This window comes from Chiloscyllium plagiosum, unplaced genomic scaffold (genome assembly GCF_037043375.1).
Source record: "Chiloscyllium plagiosum isolate Xiang-an unplaced genomic scaffold, Cpla_swu_hap1 HiC_scaffold_7, whole genome shotgun sequence".
Lineage (NCBI taxonomy): Eukaryota > Metazoa > Chordata > Chondrichthyes > Orectolobiformes > Hemiscylliidae > Chiloscyllium > Chiloscyllium plagiosum.
The window spans coordinates 13,994,887-14,017,825 of record NW_028270145.1 but is presented as its reverse complement, the minus strand read 5'-3'; the positions used below and the strand labels follow the sequence as shown (position 1 = coordinate 14,017,825).

Here is a 22,939-nt window from a genome sequence, read left to right as displayed (position 1 = left end):
CATATTTGTAAAAGCCAAACCTCTGAAGAGATGTCAATTCTTGCCTGGGAAAAAGATGATGGACTGAAAAATCAAGATATGCTCCACATTAACGCAACATAATCCATATGGTACAAACATACTTTGGAGTATGCAGCATTAACATGGGAGCCTGAGATTTGAAAATATAGTGCTGTGGACTTGCATCACCCTCTGGTACAACTGTGCCAATTTTCACTTTCATCACCAGGGTAAATCACTTCAAAATGGGGGCTTAGTGCCTTCCTGCTTTCTTAACACCAACAAGAGGGCAGTGATATTTTGAAAGCATTTTGTTGTCTGAAGGAGTTGCTGATTTCCTTTAAAATACAAGCTGGGTCATAGGGCTCTGAATCCAATTTTAACCACATTGTGTGTTCTTACAGAAATAACCTGGGCCACTGGTATCCTTAGATTTCCACAGACTGTGATCGCGACACTCATTGGGTGGTTGATGGTATCTGCTGAAGGTCAATACTGGGTGAGCCTCATACTGAGACTGGTGACCCAAAATCATACCACAGGCATGGATGTCTAACCAACATATTTCAACCAGCACTATCAGTTTGGGTAAACTCATTGAGATTGACGTAATTTGTTTAAGTAATAATTTCCCCAGACAAGGTAGTTCATTGTTACAACCAGCAACTGTTGAGTGTTTTTAGGCCACGTGTGAGAAAAGTTTCAGAGGCTGGTTTAGGATAAGGCGCAGTGCCCTTATCCAATCCCACACAAATTCACTCTGTTACGTGTTTGCTTGAAAGCATTCAGTTCAAAGTTTCAGCATCTCGTGAAAAGTTATGTTACCTTGAGGATCAGCGAACAGTGAAAATTCTGCATCAACTGCATTTCGAGGAAATGATGGAAGCCTGAGAAGATCCTCTTGCAACAAGGATACATGGGATTGCTTGTGTGCGGAAGGTATGTGCTGCGTAAGTGACATCAGAAACATTACCCGACCGAGCTCCTCCAGTTTCCGAGTAAAGACCTATATTAGAAAATAAGTTTATGATCTTGAGAGATTAATATGCACTTTCAGAATCCAGCTTGGTAAAACCATTATTCTTCGAATGTGGTGTGGATCACCGAATCAAAGAAAAACTACCAAAAAGAGAACCATTAGGACCATACTGGCTCCACATTCCTTGTAAATGTGCCTGATTTGGCATCAGTAGCCATGTGTGTGATACATACTATGTTTTAATTTATTACAAGAACCAGTAACTGGAAAGGCCACTCGGGGGGATTAGAGTTCTCAAAACATTGAAAGACCACGCTCAAGAGAAGCTGATAATGCTGTTTCTCTGTCAGCTAGTTTGTGAAGACACAGAGCTGCCAGAAACCTTCTGTTTCAAGTACACAGAATTGTGCAGTAAATGGCAATTAAAAGGCTTTTAAATAATTGACTGCACCATGATGGAACAGCAGTAACAGTGCAGTGTCAGAAGATGCTCAGGCAGCAGGGATTTTTAAAGGTTCTTTCTGATTTGCCTGCATTTTCTTCTGACCTTCCTGCGGAATTATGTGCAGAGAGGGGTGCTAACAACCTAGGCTAACAGATGTCCCAACTGAAAAATCACTTCCCCAAAAGGAGCCTTTACAGTGGCATTACCTCAAAAGTGAACCACTGACTATTAAATTCTTCAGAATTAATCAATTGCAATCTTTATTGTACTACAAGAGAGAAAGTAAACCAGAATAATCACGAAATATTAATGGCCATTTGGTTGCACAGATCAAGAGGACATTCAACCACTTCTTCCATCCAACCACCCTCTTCTCCAATCGTATTTTGTCAGTGAAGAAGAAGGTGTAAACAGGATCATTTGCAGCAAGAAAACCTTGCTGACATGTCCTAGTTGTTTGTACTAAGGGGTATCACAGACAACAGCCCTCTTCACATGGGGCTCCTAAAAGACTCCTCACCTTCAACAGCTGTGAATAAATAAATAGCACATCCTTTGCACAAATATACTTTAACATGACAAACTGTGCAAAGAATTGCAAGTTAAATCTCAAATGTCTTTTTCCTTACCTGTTTCTGGATCAGTTCTTGCCCTTTTGCAGGAAGCATATGGACAAGGTTTAACTGTGGTGAGACTGATCGCCGAAATGGATAAATATCTCGTACGTACGTCTGTAAAAGAGTTGAGCCACAATGTACAGAACATCTTCATATACTGTGACTATATATACAATGTATGTTGAAGATTTTAGCCATTTACTCAGAGAATATCCCATATTTACGCGAGTTATCTTAGCACAGCATTCTCCAAGGCAATGCCTCTACTAATCAATGTATACTTTTTAATATTCATTCAGGGAATGTGAGCCTCACTGGTTCGGCCAGCAATTTTTGCCCATCTCCAATTGCCTTTCAGAAGGGCATGGTATACAAATGTTTTGAATTGCTGCAGTCCATTTCATGTACTGCACACTGCTATTAGGGAGGGAATTCCAGGATTTTGATCCATTATCATTCAAGGAATGGTGCTATCTTTCCAAGTCAGGATGGTCAGTGACTTGGAGGGGAACTTGCAAGTGGTGGTATCCCCTTATATCTGCTGCCCTTGTCCTCTAGATAGTGACAGTCATGGGTTTGGACAGTTTAAGGGTTCTTATTGAATTTCTGTGATGTATACACAGCTGCTACTGAGCACAAGTGTTGGAGGGAGTGAACAATATGGATGTGGTGCCAATCAGGTGGGCTGCTGTGTCCTGGAAGGTGTCAAGTTTTGGAGTGTTGTTGCAGCTGCACTGCACCTTCTTTATTTTTTTATCTCTTCGACAGGCTAAAGAGAGTCAGAAGTCACTTGTTGCAGGGTCCATAGCTGCTGAACTGGTCCTATGGCCACAGTATTTAGCTGGTTGGTCCAGTCCAGTTTCTGACCAATGTTGATAGCCAACCAATCAGTTTTCTTTCCCTGGGCAGCATAAATGTTATGTTTCCTTTATGTTGGCATTTCTTGAAAATTGTCCTGATGAGTGCAAAGCAAAAAAGCTGTGATAAAATGTAGTTACTCAAATTTGTCTTTGTTATCTCAAAATCGACTTTGTATCCCATATAGTTCGTTTTTCAGATAAACCTTATAGCATGTGGGAAACATATTATTTCAATGATAAATGTTTGGCCAATTCAATCTGTAAAATTTGAGAGTCGTTCTTCTCTTTTCAATGTCTTTCCTCAAGCAGAATTTGGTATCTAACATTTGTGATGCACAATATGTCAGTGTCTTACTTTTGCATAATGTATCAGGTTCCAACGCTTATCCATCAAAAAGTAGTGGTTTGACTGAGCTTCAGGAATATTAAAAAATTCCAAGCACTCCTAGAAAGAAATAACGCAACAAATTCAGGAATGGGAACCTATACAAACCATAGGCAAAGACAATACAGTGAATCCTTTCTAAGTTCAGAATGTGTTATCTTGTTAATTTGTCTGATTTATGTGACAAACATACAACAGCACAGACGTATATCGAATATACTGCAATACAAAGGCAATGGCCAAAGAATAGATTTTAACACTAGCAATATACTACTCTTTCCAAAATTGATAACGATACAGTTTATCTGATTAAGCAATTAAGTTGCACAAAAATGGTGACAGATTCTGTTATGCCAAGGATCAGTATCAATGAAGATAATAACGAATGAATGCTCTGAGAAATGACAGTGAGTTAACATTTCAAAAACCTTTTAAAAATTGTGATTTTTTTTAATGCCAGAATTTTTTTGATTGAATGACAAGTTGGCTAAAATGTTTTGCTGCTGTAGAATTGGGTCACTTCATGGCAAGGTAGGATTCCTGCTTATCATAATGATGTATTCTGAGCCTCAGCTGAAATTTTGGCTCAGAGTTAAATAATTTTATCAGCTGCCCTGGTCTCTCCTGGTGAAGGGGTTGTGGGGTGGGGACGGACAGAGTATGGAGGCAAGGAAGGATCTGATACATTTCGCTTCATAGTGCGGCCACTTCAACTAAAAATATTGCTTCAATGTTGTTTCAACATTGGCACTTTTGTTCCCATGATTACATGCGGAAATATTCATTCAGGGAATCTGTTCTTCCTTCAAAATTGACTTGTTGGGACAGATTTCTAAGATTCACCAAGATTCCAGCAGCCTTTAAAAATGGGAAGTGGGACTGTGATCCTCACCCCATTTCTGATGGGTCCTAATTTTGCTGGGCATGGGGTAGAGTTTGACAGGCAAAAGAAACAGGGGCCAGAAGGGACACCCACATACGGGAAATTCAATCTCAACAAGGCTACCTGAACTCAGTGCTGAGTCTACACACAAAAGAGTGCAGCCTTATCCCAGTGGAACTTACAAATCATAGAAGGGTCTTATATGTTTTTGAAGGTAGATATGGTCAGTTAAATTGTCAAATAATTTTAATGTCTCCTCCTTGTAAAGATTCAAAATAAAAACTGGCAGCCTGTGTCTGGATTAAAAAAAATCTGATGTCAATATTTCAAAAGCTGTTTTCAGATATAACCTGAAGTTTTATTAATATTTGGTTGTTTTCCACAACTGAACACTATATCACTGTTTGGTTAGGTTGTGTTGTCAGTTCACAGTTTGATTGTCAGCTCAAACAGACAATTAAAGGATTACTTGTCTTTGATGTGAGGTCTTGCATCCAACTGTTTGCTTTGATAAGGGATTAAGTTAAAAATCACACAACACCAGGTTATAGTCCAACAGGTTTAATTGGAAGCACACTAGCTTTCGGAGCACCACTCCTTCATCAGGCACTCCGAAAGCTAGTGTGCTTCCAATTAAACCTGTTGGACTATAACCTGGTGTTGTGTGATTTTTAATTTTGTACACCCCAGTCCAACACTGCCACCTCCAAATCATGATATTTTAATATTTTGCATGGGCTTTTGTGAATGAGTGCTTTTGTATAGTGAAATGTGTATTTAGATGCTTAAAGTTTTATTTTGTTTCATCTCAGGCCATAATGAATACTGGGTGAATTAGCATGAAAAATGTCAGGGCAGGACATGATGAGTTAGGACACGTGTTGGCATTAACTTGCCATAAGTGCTGGTAGGAGAATAGCTGGTGAAGGTCATGAATTGGAATGTGTTCCCATGTGTGGGTAGAAGTGAGAGCTGGGAGCTAATGTCTGACAAAACAATTGGATGAAGTCCCAGTAAACGCAGTGTCCCAGTTAGCCTAAGGTCCTTTTAGACAGCCCCGAGTGGCACATGCCAGTCATTGCTTTGTCGTGAATATCATGAAATCGTGGTAATTTTTCAAACTTGAGCTACCTGCCTCAGTAGCAAAAAAAAATCAGCCTGTTCTTTGATTGGCAAAGTAACCAGAGAGAAAATGCTTTGTGCGATGAATGGTTATGATTAGGATACATTGCCTGATAAGTGTTGGATACAAAATGGACACAAATACACATAGCAATCTTCTAAAAGGAATTAGATAACACGTTTCAGGTAGCAACAAATACAGAGACATGAGGGAAACACAACGTGGGTTCTGCTGAATTTCTTTGCAAAGGGCAATATTTTCACACAGGGTGGTTCGTATGAGAAATAAATTTGCCAGAAGAAGTGTTAGATGCAGGTACAATTACAACATGTAAATAACACCTGGATAGGTTCATGAATGGGAAAGGTTTAGAGGGATGTGGGCCAAATGTAGGCAAGTGGGATTAGTTTAGCTTGGGAAACTTGGTCAGCATGGCGTGGTTTGACTGATGGGTCTGTTTCCATGTTGTATGACTCTTAAAGAGCCAGGACAGACCAAGTAGCCTCTGCTGTTTAAATTAGATTAGATTCCCTACAGTGTGGAAACAGGCCCTTCGGCCCAACTGACCTTCCGAAGAGTAACCCACTCAGACCCATTTCCTTCTGACTAATGCACCTAACACTATGGGCAGTTTAGCATGGCCAATTCACCTGACCTGCACATCTTTGGACTATGGGAGGAAACCAGAGCACCCGGAGGAAACCCACGCAGACATGGGGAGAATGTACAAACTCCACACAGACAGTTATCCGAGGCTGGAATCAAACCAGAGTCCCTGGCGTTGTGAGGCAGCAGTGCTAACCACTGAGCCACTGTGCTGCTATTCAATGATTCTACAAGACGCCACAGACAATGAGTATTTCTGGCATCCAACATAGTTATGTTATGAATAATAAAAAATATATTGGAGAGGTATTCTTATCTTCTGGATACTCACTTACATGTTTTTAAACTTCAAATGGTTAGTTAAATGGTTGAGGAAATAGCAGTAAATTTAATGAGTTTAATTATTATAGAATCTCTACAGTGTGGAAGCAGGCCATTCAACCCATCGAGTCAACATCAACCCTCCATACCCCATCTCACCCAGACCCACCTTATCCCAGCAACCCTGCATTTCCCATGGCTAATCCACCATGGCACATCCCTGGACACTGCACATTTCAGCATGGCTAATCCACCTCACCTGCAGGAGAAACCCAGGCAGAAATGGGGAGAATGTGCAAATTCCACACAGACATGTTGCCCGAGGGTGGAATCAAGTCCATGTTCCTGGTGCTGTGAGGCAATATGCTAAGTACTGAGCCAACATACCTAGTTATTCAGTTTGATAGGAAGATCATGAGGAGCCAAAGCAAAATAAAGGATACTACTCTAAAGCAGATACAGGAGTAGAGGGCTTGGGTGTAAATGTGCACCAATTATTAAATGCAACAGTGCATGTTCAGAAAGCAGTTATTTAAAAATGCAATACCTTAAACTTTGTTAGCAAAGGCATAGCAAGGACATTATAAATAAAACACTGGTTTGGCTTAACTAGCATATTGTATCCAATTCTGGGCACTACATATCAGGAATAATACAAAGAAAGCATGCAGAAAAGATTCTGAAATTGAATTATTATCCGAAAAGGCAAAATTGCAGGGCTATAGGTAAGACAGGGAGTAATTTGAGGAGTTAGTGTGGTGGTAATATTACTGAATTGATAATTCTGCTTTGTGAATACAGCAGCTGGGCAAATTTATATTTAATCAATGAAATGTGGAATTATATAGCAAGCTACAGTAACGTTGACCATGACAATTACTGATGATTGCCATAAAGACTCATGGTTCACAATGATCCTTTTGTTAAACTGTCCTTCCTTACCTGGTCTGCATGTGATTCCCAAACCTAAGAGATATAATTGATTCTTAACTGTCTGCTGAAACAGCTCAGCAACTCTGTTCCTGGGCAATTAGGGATGGGCGAAAACTGCTGGGAATGTCAGTGATGCACACATCCCATGGAAGAATAAATACAGTACTTTTGCAAAAAGGCCAGCACAGGTGTGATGGGCAAATGCCTCCTTCAGTCCTGTGACATCTTTATCATAATGGCATACTACACACAATTAAAACTTTAGCTGGCAAATGTTGTTTTAGAATGCTCAAAGCTGTTAATTAAAAACACGCATGCATTCTGTAAATTCCAGGTGACATGCAATAATTAATATTTTAGAGAGAGAATTGGCTAAATTATTAGCATTTCATACTGTTGACAGAAAGCTTTGACGATTGATAGCGCAGTGGTCAATAGCCACTATTTTCCTTTATTATTGGATCTATAATCTGTTCAACATTTGTCTTGTCTTCCTTTCATTCTTATTCCAAGAATTGAACACACCATGAACAATCGTTCTTCACTGATTCTATTCTCCACCGCCTGTCTGGTAGAGAGGCCAGAGCACAATTTAACATTTCATGCCCATGTCATCTCGGATCTTTCCTGTGCATGTTTTCCAGGTGTCATGTCAGGAATAATCTCCAAACCCTCCCTTCCTGTTTGCATCAAATTATATAATTTTCCTACTATCATTGCCATAAGAAAGTTCCTCTTAAGATCACTCTCCCAAAAGCCCAATTGTTTGTCCTCTTGGTTATCTGTGACACATGTAACGTTGGACTGACTGCTTTCATTTCAAATGTGCTTGGTCAAGCCTCATTATCTCTTGGGGGCTCAGCATTCACAGCCAAAAATCGTATTTGGCCACACAATGGCTTTCAGAAGGGCTCTTAACATTCACAAGAGGTGGAAATTGTGATTTTTAAAAATATGATTATGACTGATATAAATCACAGAAACATAAATTAAAAACAGAAGATGCTCTTAAACATCTGACAGAGTAGAATTGAATGACTAATACATTTTGGTATAAATACATGTCTGAAAGAAGTAAATGATTATAGAGTTAGAAACAACACATAAAAGACATATTATGTTGATGAAGTAAACATATTAACAGACATGCTTTCAACAATACATCTTAGCAACAGGCGTGCCCTTATAAAAGTCAAACACACACAGCAGATGTTCATTATATTGCATATACATATTAAGAACCTTACATTTATGTGATATAAACATAATAATATTAAAATATTAAGTCACCAGAAAAAAATAAATTACTCAAAAATAAACGTGGTCTTTTTACCTTGAGAACAGCTTCAAACTGTGTATCCTCATGAACAGGAAGTTGCGTTGGAATATCACATTCATTTTGTCCATGGACAACTAAAGTCTTTGTGCCTGGAGCGACAATGAGGTCCTACATTTAAACAGTTCTCTAAACTGATTATGTCAACATTTCCTAATCAGCCACCAAATCAAAAAAACAAATCAAACTCATTAGCATTTTCGTACAGTACATTTAACTCTCGTGTGACCTGATGCTCACAAACCCACAGTGATTTGTACCTTGATAAAATTTTATGTCTTTTTTTTAATTGACACAGTGCTAACTCTTTCACATCCCAGTTCTAACAGAGATGCTGCCAGTCCCCATTCAGCACAACAATCAGACTTCCAGAAAACGAGTTAGGAAGCGTAGGCCATTCAGTCCATCATGCTTTCTCCACCATTTCTTAAGATGATGACAGATTCAATTGAGGTGTCAACTTTGCGTTCCTGCCTATATCCAAATATATTTGTTCACAAAGAATCTTATTCTGCCTCCACTGCTCTCTGGACAAGAGTGTTCAGCAGATTCACCATACTGTACAGAAAGAACTCATCAGCATCTCCTTTTCCTTATTTTTAAATTCCTTCTCCCAGGTCTAGTCTCTCCCATGAAGAGAAGTATCCTTTCAGCATCAATTCTGTCAAGCCCCTCAGGATCTTCTATGTTTCAATAAAATCAGCATTCATTCTACTGAACTCCAGTGGTTGTCAGCCCTACCTGTTCAATCTTTCCTCAAAAGGTAATACCACATCTCAGTCAGAATATTGTGTCGAACAAATACTTTAGGAGTGACATTTCAATTCTTCTAAATCTGTCAAGGATCACCATTGATGCAGGGGAGGCCTATGCAAGAGTTTCAGTATCTGCAGATTCTCTCTGAGCAGGGCAGGAACAGCACTCCAACATCATGACTTCAACATGAAGGAGAGCTGTGTGTGGCAGACAGGGATGTTGTTGTCAGGTTAGGAAATTCAAATTACTGCAGAATTTAACTGCGGTGCTCCATTATTTTTGTCTTCTCTCTGTGATGCCCTCAGCCACAGACTGGAGACGTCTAGAGTTAAAGAAACCAGGAACAAGAGGAGGTCTTTTGGCTCTTCAATCCTGTACTGCCAATGTGATCACGGCTGAGGCTCGATCTCAATGCCATATTCTTGCTTTCTCCTGACATACACTTGATGCCTTTAGAATCCAAAAATGCATCTATTCCACAATTTCATCTGCTTCACAATACCATAGGCTACCAGGTTAGGAAGGGAGAAGGATGGTGATGATGAGATCCATATTGCAGTGCAGCACAATAAGGATCTGATGGTGGTGGGCTGGGAGCAGAAGGTTGGTGAGGAAGGCAAATAGTGTTGGGGGGAGGATTGGTGGAGGTGGGCAGTGGAGTGGGGGAGGTGTTATGGTCAGATTATTGGACTTGGAGAAAAGACTCCTGATGAATACATAATGCTATAAAAGACATTTTTCATAGGGAGTCAGCCTTACTCCTTTTTTCTTCCAGCTTTTGAGTACCCCAACATCTTGCAAATTGGCTAGCTGTAGAAAAAAAGTGACTACCAAAATGAAAACAGATGGTTTTAGTGTGTGGAATTGCCTTCCCTAAACAGCAATGGAGTTTGGGTCATTGAATTGTTACAATAATAGCAAACATGGACTATCAATATTTAATTCTCTTCTTCTTTGTTTAATACCGAAGAATTTAATGGATTGAAGTGAATTTTAAAGGGGACTAATACTGGCCTAGAATGGTTGCTGTGATCACCTGATCACAGTTTGAGTTAGCCCCAGAGAACCCAGTCAGAACACAGTGTGTTGAAATTACCATCTCATATACAGACGTTGAAATCAGACAACTAAATCAGTGTTAAGAAATTTGCACCACCTGTTTAACTCACACTTGATTGATAAGTTTGCATATTCAGAGTTGAAAGATTACCTGCAGAATTTCAGCATGGAAAAACAATGGAGCTAGACTCAGGAATATTCAAATAAACCATACTCCATACGTAGTGTGCTGGGCAGAGCAGAGAAGAATGTGGATTCATAACATCAGAAATTGTAAATCTTGTTGTCTGTCTGTTTCTCTTGTTTTCTGAGGTCAGTGACCAGTGAAAAAGCAACTTGAGAAAGTAACTACATGCACTGAATTCCATGATTTTTACAAGTTTCAATATTGCTGATGAAACAAGATTACTGCTAAACAGGTACAGAATCTGGTTGCATTCTCATAACATCTGAACTCCATGAAATTTAAACTAAATCACTACTTATCTTCCTGCTTCTATGAGATACACGATGTGCAGGTGCCATTGCTGGGCTGGGGTGGTAACAGTCAGAAGTCACACGACACCTGGTTTTAGGCCAACAGGTTTATTTGAAATCACAAGCTTTCAGAGCTTCACCTGATGAAGTGGCCATGCTCTGAAAGCTTGTGATTTTAAGTAAACCCATTGGACTATAATCTAGTGTCATGTGGCTTCTGACTCATAGTAGATACAGTCACCTCTTCTTTTTAAAATGGATTCCTCTGTTTAACTGTGCTTGATGCCATGCTTTATTATTTCTTTTTTCTCAAGTAGCATGTGATAAGTTTCCTCTTTCTTTCATGTAAGACAGCCTTGGAATTGGCTTCTTCACTTTGATTTAATAAATTTTATTTGAATTGTCATAGCTGTGTGCTTAAAAAAAAATTAAAGCATTGTTCTAACCAACCTAGAAGCAGTAAAAAGGGTATTGATTCAAGCCAAATGAACAGGCCTACAGTTTCCTGTCCAAATTTCAACTTGAATAAAGACAAGTAAATAAACTGAAAGTTGCTTCAAGTATAATAAATCTGCTATAATACTTTATTTCTGATCAATATTAACCATTTCATTTGCCACAAAGTTTTATGCAGTACATTTTTTGATGTGGATATTGGTTCAGCATTTCAGAAGTGATAGTGATGTACAGTCGAAATAGCAACAAGCTCAATATGTTATCAATCATTTCACAGTCGAGGGTTAAATCACTGCTTGCACTTAAAACAGGCACTTTCTTATAACTTCAATGGATTCACATAAAGGATGAAATATCATTGATCATAGTTGGAAATAAGTAGGAATGTGGATCCAAAATTCATCAATGCTTAGTGCAGCCCTTGGTTGCCATAAAAAATAGGAACAGAAATAGATTTTCCAGCCCCTCAAGCCTGCTCCAGCATTCAACAGGACTATGGTTCATCCGACATTCCTCACATTCACTTTCCTGCATTTTCCCCACAACCCTCAATTCCCCAAATGATCAAGAATTTAACTGTCTATCTATCTCAGCCTCAAACATACACAAAGACTTTGCCCCCATAGCAAGACGTTGCAAAGACTCAACACAGAGAGAAAAAATTCCTCCTCAGCTCAGTCTTAAATTGGCACTCCTTACTCAGATACACTCTCCCATGAGAGGAAACATCCCTTAACATTTATCCTGACTAGCTACTTAAGAATCCTATATGTTTCAATCAAATCACCTCTCATTCTTCTAAACTGAGTCGCAAGATGTTTAGCCTTGCTCATAAGATGATCCCTCCATATTGGGAATCATTGTAGTGAACGTTTTCTGAGCCAGTTGTGCCCTTACCTGGCATAGAGGCTGTAACCAGCAGTTTGACTTCACACTGTTCCTTTTTCATTGTCTGTTTGAGGTCTTTGAAGAAAAGTCCTTCGACATAACCAACAACCTCCCACAGGAAGGTGACAGTGGCTGAGATTGCATCCATGCCCCATTCACAAGGAGTGCGGACAAAATACATGATCAGACCAACCTGAAATGCAACAGAAAAATGCCGCAGACCAACAGTATAGTTCAGTTTTGGTCTGTAATACAAATCTGCTTAATCAAAATTAGAAAGAGCCCAACATATGTTCAGGTTCCTACCTAGGCCCCTTTCCAAACTCAAAGCTGTGTTAGTGCTTTTTACAAGCAATGGGTAAAAACAATTTAAAGCAAAGTAAAACCATGACCCATGATGGATGGTATTTCTTGTTTTGCCCCCAGGAGGTTCAGAGATGGGGAGAGAATTTATTTAGATGGGATTGTGGCAAGTGGGGATCATGCAAACTTTCTATTTCCACCCAATTAATTCTGCCTGTGGATGGCCTTCCTACCCCATTACCAATTGATGCCCAAATAAGTGCCCAAACCACGATCACTGGGATTAACTGCAATGTACAGGCTTGTTTCTGTACAGTGAGTATGGACAAACCTGTGCATGTTGCTTGTGATGTCACAGGGAGGAAGGGTCCACTTGGTCAAGACAGAACCCACACTGGGAAGTAGGAGGAGGGTAAGATTGGAAGAGTGGTGGGAAGAATGCTGCTGAGAGTCACTGTTTCCTTTGTGGCTGAACACCATCTAACCCTCCCCCTCCTCCATCCCTGCCCACCCCTTCTCTGCAAAAACATTGCCAACCCATGATCCACGGCCAGGAAAACACTTGTGACTTAGTTCCAGGGCTCCAGTGAAGATCTAGGCCTCAGCTGGGATGTCTCTTCTGCAGCAACCATCCTGTCCTCAATGGAGTTGCTGAGCTAAAGTAGCCTCTGGTTGGCTACTGGCTCTCAGTGTGCAATATTTCTGCCAATCCAGGATTCTTGATCCCACTGCTGACCTCTGACCTCATGATTGTCATGTAATATGGGAAGCCTTCCCAGGGGATGTAACACTGGTCTATCGTCTCTCCAGACTCCTGTTTCCATAAACCTCCCGCACCACATCCTCCCCCACCCCCACCCCAAATGTAATGTGACACAAGGCAGGAGTAATGCTCACCAGGTAGTTGAAGAGAATGTGGGAGGTTTGAGCTGGCATATCTCCAATATTTAACAACAGTTTTCGCAGCATGTAAATCAATTCATCCTAGGAATAATAAGTAACATTTCACAAAAAGTGAAAACCTACTTAATTTCTTAACTTAATGATAATTTCAAATGACTTATTAAAATAGACAAAATAATCCAAAATTCTGTCTCAAGACTTTATTTGAATATGTGCGTTATCAGCAGTTATAGAAGTCTATCCATTAGAATTAGAACGCTATCCCAATGTGTTTTATGAACTTATTAGTCACCAAATTCCACACTATTGGAACGTAAAAGGTGGCCTAACAAAATTGAAGCTTATGTAATAAATGGGTCAGCATCACTTGGATAAAAATATTGGTCTAAGAGTAGAAAGCTGCCAGCTGTGATAAATTGCTATTTTTCAGACTGGGATGGTAGACAATGATATTCCCCAAAATTTGACTTTATTTTATTTATTATTGTCACATGTACTCAGGTACAATGATAAGTTTTGTTTTGTATACAGTACAGGCAGATCATACCATACAAAGTGCGTTAGGGCAATAGAACATAGTGAGGAATACAATGTTACAGCTGCAGAGAAGGTGTATAAATGAATGAAGTCAACATTAAATTTAAAATTTGAGGGGTCCATTCAGAAGTCTAATGACAGCGGTGAAGAATCTGTCCTTGAATTTGTTGCTACGTGTATTTCAGCTTTTGTATCATCTGCTCGACAGAAGAGGCTGGAAAATATTAATACCGGGTGGGAGGGATCTTTGATTCTGTTGGCTGCCTTTCCAAGGAGCCAGAACTATAGTTAGAGTCAGTGCTTGAACTAATGATTTTAATAAAAGTACTTATTGGATATCAGATTACAAAGTGAAGTTTCAAAATTTGCTAATGATACTAACTTAGAGGTGTGGCAGACAATAAAGTGGACATCACTGGACTACGTCAGGACAGAATGGGGAAACAAATCACAGTAAATCCAATACAAAGTATGAGCTTTAACTTTTGTCAGAAGGAAAAGTGAGAGGCAATGAAGATATAATGGCACTCTGCTAAAGAACATGCAGGGACCTGGGATTCAAGTCAACAGACTTGAAAAGGGAAGGATATTAGTAGTTAGTAAAGCATACATTATCATCAGCTTCATCATTGGAGTTATTGAGCACAAAAACAGGGAAGTGATGCTGAACCATAAAAAAAGCTCAGTAGTTCTATCGCATTTAAAGTATTACATCCAGTTATGATGATGTGACGATCCTTGAGAAGGTGCAGAGAAAAGTTAATGGAACTGTTCAAGGGGCAAGTAATTTGAGCTACAAAGTTAATTTGGTAATCTGGGATTATTCTTCTTGAAACAAATAAAATTGAGGGGAAATCTCATAGATGTATGAGGTTACAATGGATTTAAATTTGGCGGACAAAGAAAAGCTTTGTTCATTAGATGATGGAAAAAAGGCGAAAGGAACACAGATTTAAAGTTCTGGAAAGGGTTACAGAGGGATTTGAGGAATAATATTTTATGCATTTGAGTGACAAAGATTTGGACCTTGCTGTCCCTGGGCACAATGGAAGTGGAGATTATCAATGATTTTAAAAGGTATTGTGATTGGCACTTGAGAGAAATACACTTTCAGGGCTTGCAGAGTCAGTGGAGGAATTGAGCTGACTGGATCTATATTTATTTGAAAATGAGATCTATCGGTTTCAAGGAGAGGCAAGATATTAAAAAGTAGCAAAGTTACTATTCTCACATCGGCAAAATATCAATTGATAACATTATTCAAGTATGCAACAAGGGAGATGCAGTATTCTAAGTATTTGCTGGCAACACACAACCTTGACCAATTCAGCAAACCATGGACAGGTTCTTCATAAAAATTAATGGATGAAAAATCAAGAGATATCTGCCCACCATTTTCTAATGCCTAGGTGATGTTACTTATTGCCACTGTGGGCTCAAACTTTATCTTATAGTCTAAATTCTGCACCCGTAGTTTTGTACAACATAATTTTTAAACGTGTTTAAAAATCAATCTATTTTAATTAATTCATATATTATTTAATATTAACATGCCATTATGTTGGTTTAGCACTTAATATTTAGTGTGGTCTTTGAACTAAATTATCTGCTCCTTCCAAACCCATAGTTTTCAAACAAACAGACTAGCAACAATGAATTTTAAGTCTTTAGGTTGCCTGAGATTTAAAGCCTGGGATTTAAAGCCTTGGTTCTCTGGTCTTCCAATTGGCACTGGAAATATGGTTATGGAATGAATTCTACACAGTAAACATAGAATGTAAAATAAGTGACCATGTTTGTTTCAATATTTCTGAAGTAAATCCTGTTACCTGACGATTGCTAATAGTGAGCTTCTCCAGAAAATGGCGCAGGACGAGGGCAGGGTCTTCAATCAAACAGTTCCACAGCACTTGTTGTGCTACAGCACTCACTAGAAATGAGAGTGAGACAAGGACTCAATGATGAACAGAGAGCAGTCATATACCACAGAAAGGAGGATATTGGCCCAGCCCAGTTGTGCAGGCTGGTGATCTCTAAGCTCATTGGGCTGGAATACAGTATATTGTCAGTATGAAGTCAAACAACTTGCCTACAGTCAATTGGCATAGGAACCTCCAGGTGTCCACTCCTAACAGCTTCACTTGCAAGGATATTGCCAGAGTTGGAGGTTTTGAGCTTTAGGGAGAGGCTGAATAGCTAGGGCTATTTTCTGAAGAGTGTTGGAGGCTGACTGGTGACCTTATAGAGATTTATAAAATCATGAGGGGCATGTTTAAGGTAAACAGACAAGTTTTTTTCCCTGGAGTGGAGAAGTCCAGAACTAGAGGGCATAGGTTTAGGGTGAGAGGGACAACTTTTTCATGCAGAGGGTGGTACGTGTATGGAGTGAGCTGCCACAGGAAATGGTGGAGGCTGGTACAATTTCAACATATAAAAGGCATCTGGATGAGTATATGAATAGAATAGGTTGAGAGGGATATGGGCCAAGTGCTGGCAAATGGGACTAGATTAGGATATCTGGTTGGCATGGACGAGTTGGACCAAAGCGTCTGTCTGTGCTGTACATCCCTATGACTCTAAAACTTTACGACCTTTAAGAAGCAGAGGAAGTGGTGTGTCTTAGGAATTTCTAAAATAAGCCAGGCCAGTTTTCTAGTTCTTTTATTGTGCTGGTGTGATGGTGGACATGCAAAATGAAGTATTACAATCCTGGGTCAAATTGTAAACATTTCAGTCATGATTTAACTAGGGACCAATAACATTTATTTTAAGATGAGCTGGTGCAATATCCAGCAGACCTGCTAAGGGAATAAAGCCACAGTTTGAACAAACAACAATAAACCTTATTACACCAATATGAGGACAACAACCTATTACATGTACAACTTATTTCAAACACTTGAGATTAACTTGGGGGATAGACTCTGCTGACATGTTGCCACCTTCAGCTTTTCCTGTTAAGGCAACTTATGGTAAAGTGGTGACTATATGTCAACAATGGTGAGAAAGCACTTACATCAAATAAAGGGTCGATTTGATGCACTTCACATATCATTGACACTCTCCGTCTTTGACGTGAATGGAGCCCCTAGATGGAATAGTGAGAATCTCCCAGTGGCTGGCCAATGGGATCAGGTGTACATGTCGCATAGCGTTTACTCACTGAGCTGCAAGGACTACAGACACAATAAGAGGCCAGTATGTGACAATCATAGCAATGAAGGCTCTGGTAGTATAACTTGGACAGTTTATAAGTGTTCAAATGGTGTCGCTTTCGTGAGGTGTCATCATGGTTTCCCACCTACTTTGGCAGAGCCCAGAAACTCAGTGGTCCTCCTGGCTGCAACATACAACTGCTAATGAATTGGATGGCCTGCACAGAGACTCCTTCTTCAACTGCTGAAAATTGACTCCAAGGTCTCATTTGTCATCACTTTGGAGTTCCTATCCAGAAATGAGGCTGGCCTGGGGTTTGTACACTGGAAATAAAGTTTGGCTCTCTGTTTCTGTGTCAAGCCAGAATCTAGCCAATTTACTGAAACTATCTCACTGGCATGAATGGAAAGTCAGTAGAAAGTCACACTTTAAAAGGGGATGCAGTGTCAAGGCAAACATCAATGCTACTGACCAGTTTTCACCGGACTCTCCACTGTGCAGTGTGTATGACAAGTATCACAAACCTCCAGAAATTTCTCCCCTGTTCCAAACCACTACCACCCTCCCCATCCCTAACCATGTGCCTACAGGCATTTTTCATTGTTAAAGTTACTGTGTTTTCATTTCTCCGATTTAACCACCCCACTACCCAATGCCCTCTTAAAGTTCAACCATCCATGACATCCACTTTCAGGTCTCATGACTTCATTCTGCTGAGTACCCAATTTCACTTCCGATTCTCTCAGGCACAAGCAGCCTCCTTTCAAAGCTATCTTCACCCCTTCCTCAAAGCAACAGCTCTTGGCCTCGTACACTTGCATTCTACTAAAACGTCTCCTGCTTCCCTTTCTTTTCAAAGTCCCTGTATGTGTTGTTACTTCCCAAACTCACATCCATCTTTTTTGTAATTTCACATTTGAATCTTTCCAATCAACACTCTTTCATATATTGAGAATCCTAATTAAAGCAAAAAGTCCTTTATCATTGTGTACTCTCCACCATTTTCTTTGTCAACTTCTCTGCAGATTTTGAAAGTCATCTACACTTTCGTTTTACAGCATTTTATACTCCATCGTCTAATTCAATGAGGCAGCCCTCACTTGATTGCACTCCTGTCTCTTCAACCAAAGCATTGCCAGCAAATTTTTATCGTCCTTTCTCACTGGAGTTCCCCAAGGATTTTCTTTCTTATCTAAGCATTGCTGTTTGGTTACATCATCAAACGTTATGTCATATTCCACACATAATGACACTCAGCTCTAGCTCTCTATCACTTCGCTTGACTCATCTACTGTCTATGAGTTGTTCAGCAGCTGGACGCCCAGTGATGGATGTGAGACAACCTTCTCCAGTTAAGCATTGGGATGGTTGATGTCACAATTCCCAGACCATGCTATAAACCATAGCCTCAACACTCATTCAATCTTCTTTCCTGATAACTGTTGCAAAATGAACCAGGCTTGGTCTGTTAAATAGTTCTGAGCCAAGTTAACAATTTCTCCACCTTCTCTGTCAAAAAAAGGCCATTTCCATAACACTGCATATCTTCATTTTTGTTTCAGTTTATTTGCTCATCAATGATGATTTTATCAGCTCCAGAATCAAAAAAGGCAATCCAAATCTGCCAGACTCCTGGCCTTGAAGTAAACTTTAACATAACCAAAATTCCTTACTGTAGTCCATGGTGAGTTTTATTTACCTCTCCTGTAGACCCCCAGGACCACAACAACTCCAAAGCAAAATCCCCATCCAAGAGGTCAAACGTTTGCATGGCCTTGACACTCACTACTTATAATCTTCTCTGGCTTCTCCTGGACTGGAAGGTTTGAGTTGTAAGGAGACATTGAATAGGCTGGGACTTTAAGGAGATATGGAATAGGCTGAAGAGTAAAGGACTGAGGCGTGACCTTTTGGAGGTCTATAAAATCACGAGAGGCATAGATAAGGTAGATAGTCGACAGCTTTCCCCCATGGTAGGGGAGTCTAAAGCTAGAAGGCATAGAGGGGTAATTTTTTCACACAGAGGGTGGTGAGTGTCTGAAATGGACTGCCAAAGGTAGTGTGGAAGGGAGTATAGGTTGTCATTGAAGAAACATTTAGACATCAACATGGATGGGATAGGTATGGAGGGATACAGACCAAATGCAGACCAAATGGAACTAGCTTAAATTGTGAAAACTGGGCAGCATGAGCAAGTTGGGCCAAAGGGCCTGTTTCAATGCTGGAAACCTCTAGGACTCTACAATCCTTCAAAAATTCTATGTTCCTCCAAGTCTTGCTTTTCTTCATCCCAAAATCATTTTGTCTTATCATTGGCAGTGGTGTCATCCATGATGTAGGTTCTAATCTCTTGATCAGCCTTTCTCTCCTCCTTAAAGCAATCATCTTCAACCCAGCTGTTAGTTGTCCTGCTAATGTCTCCTTCATTGACTCGGTATTGATTTTTGTCCAATTATGTTTTTCTGAAGCGGCTATAGACACTTTTCTATGTTAAAATTTGCATAGAACTGCATAAGGCTGTTGATTATCAGGTAAACTTGGCATTAGATGAGGCTACTAACATTTTCAATATACAAGCTGGATAATGTAACTGTTCTGAAAGGGCTAATGTTGGAGACTGCAGTAGGCTGTACACTATATGGTGATGGGATAATGTGGAGCACCTTTTAGGATTTCAAGGAAAACAGGCATGTTATCTAAGGTCCCCTCATAGTCTTTGCAATAATAGGCTAAATATTACTGAAATAATCATGATGTCAGCTCTGCTAGCTTTCAGTGCCTGTTTCTCTCCATGAGACCGAGCAAGATTTCTCATGCCATCTTCTTAAACTCACCTCATTCCTAATGTGCCACACATCTATGATACCCTGCTCATTGTACTCTCCCTCTTGGAATAGGTGGAAGTACCTGCCTCTGTTAGAGTTAAGGATTATCAGATTAGCCATGCCCCTATGGAATGGCAGAGAAGGCTAAATGGGCTGAATGATCTAATTCTGCCCTATGTCTTAAGGTCTAGTCTCGTCTCACCATGTAACATTTGGTTAAAACATGTTTGTTCCTCACATTGCGAATCTACACAGGGCTGATCTCCCATAATTCATCCAAATTTTTCGCCAATGCCCACATTGTTCACAGCCTGGTAAGTTTCTGCCCAAGGTCAACCTTCCTGAAGTAACTTGCAGGTGAATGTTTTCATGCAATAAACTACAATTTGTTAAAAGGACAAAACCTATTCTCATTGAAGGTCAAGCGAAGGCTCTTTCTTGAAACGTCGATTCTCCTGCTACTTGGATGCTGCCTGACCTGCTGTTCCAGCACTGCACTCTCGACTCTAATCTCCAGCGTCTGCAGTCCTCACTTTGGCCTGTTCTCATTGAGACTCACTTGGAAAGAAGTAGTGGGAAAAATGTTTATTTTCCAGGGGGATTGTAGGAATCAGGGATTCACTGCCTGTAAGGGTGATAGATGCAGAAACCGTCATAACATTTAAAAAGTATTTAGACATGTAATTGTTACACCAAGGCATGCAATGGGCCAAGTGCTGGAACTTGGGGTCAGAATAGTTAGGCGGTTGTTTTTGAACAGAGTTGACTTGATGCGTCAAAGGGCCTTTTCATATGCTACAGACCTCTATGGCTTGTGGTTTTTTCTCCCACTGTGTACCAATTAGGCCCTTAGACCCAGTCAAGTTAAGGGGGAAGTGGCAGCAAACTACTTTAGCCCCATACTGGTGGTGATGATATTGCAGCAGGCTTGGTTAGCTTGGATGGTTGGCTTGTGATGCAGAGTAATGCCATGAGCATGGGTTCTATTTCTTAATGGAGAAAGTGAGGTCTGCAGATGCTGGAGATCAGAGCTGAAAATGTGTTGCTGGAAAAGCACAGCAGGTCAGGCAGCATCCAGGGAACAGGAGAATCGACGTTTCGGGCATAAGCCCTTCTTCAGGGCATAAGCCCTCCTGAAGCAGGGCTTATGCCCGAAACGTCGATTCTCCTGTTCCCTGGATGCTGCCTGACCTGCTGCGCTTTTCCAGCAACACATTTTCAGCTTCTATTTCTTAATGGCTGAGATCACCAGGAAGGCTCTACCTTCTTAACCTCACACCTGACCTGAGGCACGGCGACCCTCAATTTTAACTCACCACCAGTTGTGTCCCTATGAGAAAGCAGCCTATGGTCATCTAGGACTATAGCAACTTTCAACGTGCAACAATAAATTGATATTTACTCTTTAATATCACACCATGAGTATTTTCTGAATCTATGTAGTCAACTGTTCCCCCATCAATACAGATTAAACAAATGATCTTATTATAGATGAGGTAGTTGACTGTTAAAAATCAATGAATTGATTCTACCTTTTTAAGTCAAACATTTCAACCTTTTAAAACTAAAACTGGAACCTTTTAACATAACTACACTGGGAACCTTTTCTGAATTGACCTTTAGAAATGACCAAAATAAAACAAAGCAGAGATTGACATAGACTGAGTGACTATGAGATTCCTACTTTCCACTATCATGCTCTGTGGATTCTGGTGATCATCTGGAATAGTTACCACATGGTAACTATTCAATTATGTTGAATGTGCAGCTCAGCATATAATTGTTATTTATAACCTTGTTTTCTCCAAAATTCAATGCACAGCTAATTAAGATAGAGTTATTTAAAAACAGATACCTGCCACTCCATCTTCTCGTACCTCTCCATCCTCCATGAGATGAACAATTGGCAGCACAGTAGCACAGATGCATGCAGGAAATACAGCCTGGGGAGGCTGTATTACATGATGTGTTGGAGTATTCTCTGTGGCGTCTTCTTCATCTGCTCAGAAAACATAGATATTAGTTTCATATATTATGTTTTTGAGATCCTTATATGTGAAGGAACAGAACAACCTAGCTGCCTCCCAGTCCTTTATGAATGATGGTCACTGCTTACCTTCAGCGCTGACTGCTGACCGTACTGACCATACCGAGCCTCGACGGAATGAGTAATTTCTATGGGATGTACTGGACGTGCAGGATGGACTGACAGACAGCCGGCGGGAAGCTAAATTAGCCGCATCTTCAACTGGCAAATTAGATAAAAATCAGACTGCTTGGTCAGTGAATTAAATAAACATTAATTCACAGTTTTAAGATACAATTAAAATAGATCCTTCTGGTTACACTTCTTTAGTATTTATTGACTTTGTAACAAAATATGCACTTTGACATGTTGTCCACCGCATTAGTTGAGGATAAAGTTAAAAATCACACAACACCAGGTTATAGTCCAACAGGTTTAATTGGAAGCACTAGCTTTCGAAGCGACGCTCCTTCATCAGTTGAGGATAGTTATCCTGACAAAATTCGTTCAGCAGTTTCACCTCAAATTCAGTTTTCTCTGATTTTGCTTAAAATTAAGTTTTGAACTGAATCCACTGACTCGCCAAAAAGGGAACGCTTTGTAAAGTCGTGGAGAAAGTTGTGCATGTCATTTTTTCAGATGCCATCAGTATTCCGGTTTAGGTAGCTTGCGCCCCCAACCCTGTTTTATTTTGTGTTGAGTTTAGGGCCAGTCTAATTAGAACTGGCAGAGAATAGACTACTATACAGAAGACCCACTTGTCTCTTCAACAAGGTAACTTATTACATGAGAGCAATTGGTAGAATTTACATTCCTAGTCTGTCATTATTATGAAGGACTCTCAGGAGCAATGCTGATTGCTCCTGCTTCCTTCAGGTATTTATGTAGAACTTAAATGCTTCCACTCAGAGTCATAGTGTCATGCAGAACTGAAACAGATCCTTCAGTCCAACCAATCCCTGCCAGCCATAATTTCAAACTAATCCAGTCCCACCTTCCTGCACTTGGCCCATATCCCTCCAAATATTTCCAAGTAATGTACCTATCCAAATATATTTTAAATGT

General features: G+C 40.0%; 1 protein-coding gene across 7 annotated transcripts in view; it reads right to left on the bottom strand.

The window, feature by feature from the left end:
* unc80 (unc-80 homolog (C. elegans)) overlaps nt 1-22,939 on the bottom strand; it is a 338,459-nt gene that overhangs the window by 73,865 nt on the left and 241,655 nt on the right. For all 7 annotated transcript variants that reach the window (XM_087988742.1, XM_087988738.1, XM_087988739.1 and 4 more), the window contains 9 exons: nt 21,965-22,096; nt 21,704-21,847; nt 15,697-15,797; nt 13,325-13,411; nt 12,134-12,317; nt 8,486-8,580; nt 3,257-3,346; nt 2,054-2,155; nt 826-1,006 (listed from right to left, as the gene is read on the bottom strand). In XM_087988742.1, coding sequence (XP_087844868.1) covers nt 826-1,006; nt 2,054-2,155; nt 3,257-3,346; nt 8,486-8,580; nt 12,134-12,317; nt 13,325-13,411; nt 15,697-15,797; nt 21,704-21,847; nt 21,965-22,096 — 1,116 coding nt within the window. The remainder of the gene's footprint in view (nt 1-825; nt 1,007-2,053; nt 2,156-3,256; nt 3,347-8,485; nt 8,581-12,133; nt 12,318-13,324; nt 13,412-15,696; nt 15,798-21,703; nt 21,848-21,964; nt 22,097-22,939) is intronic.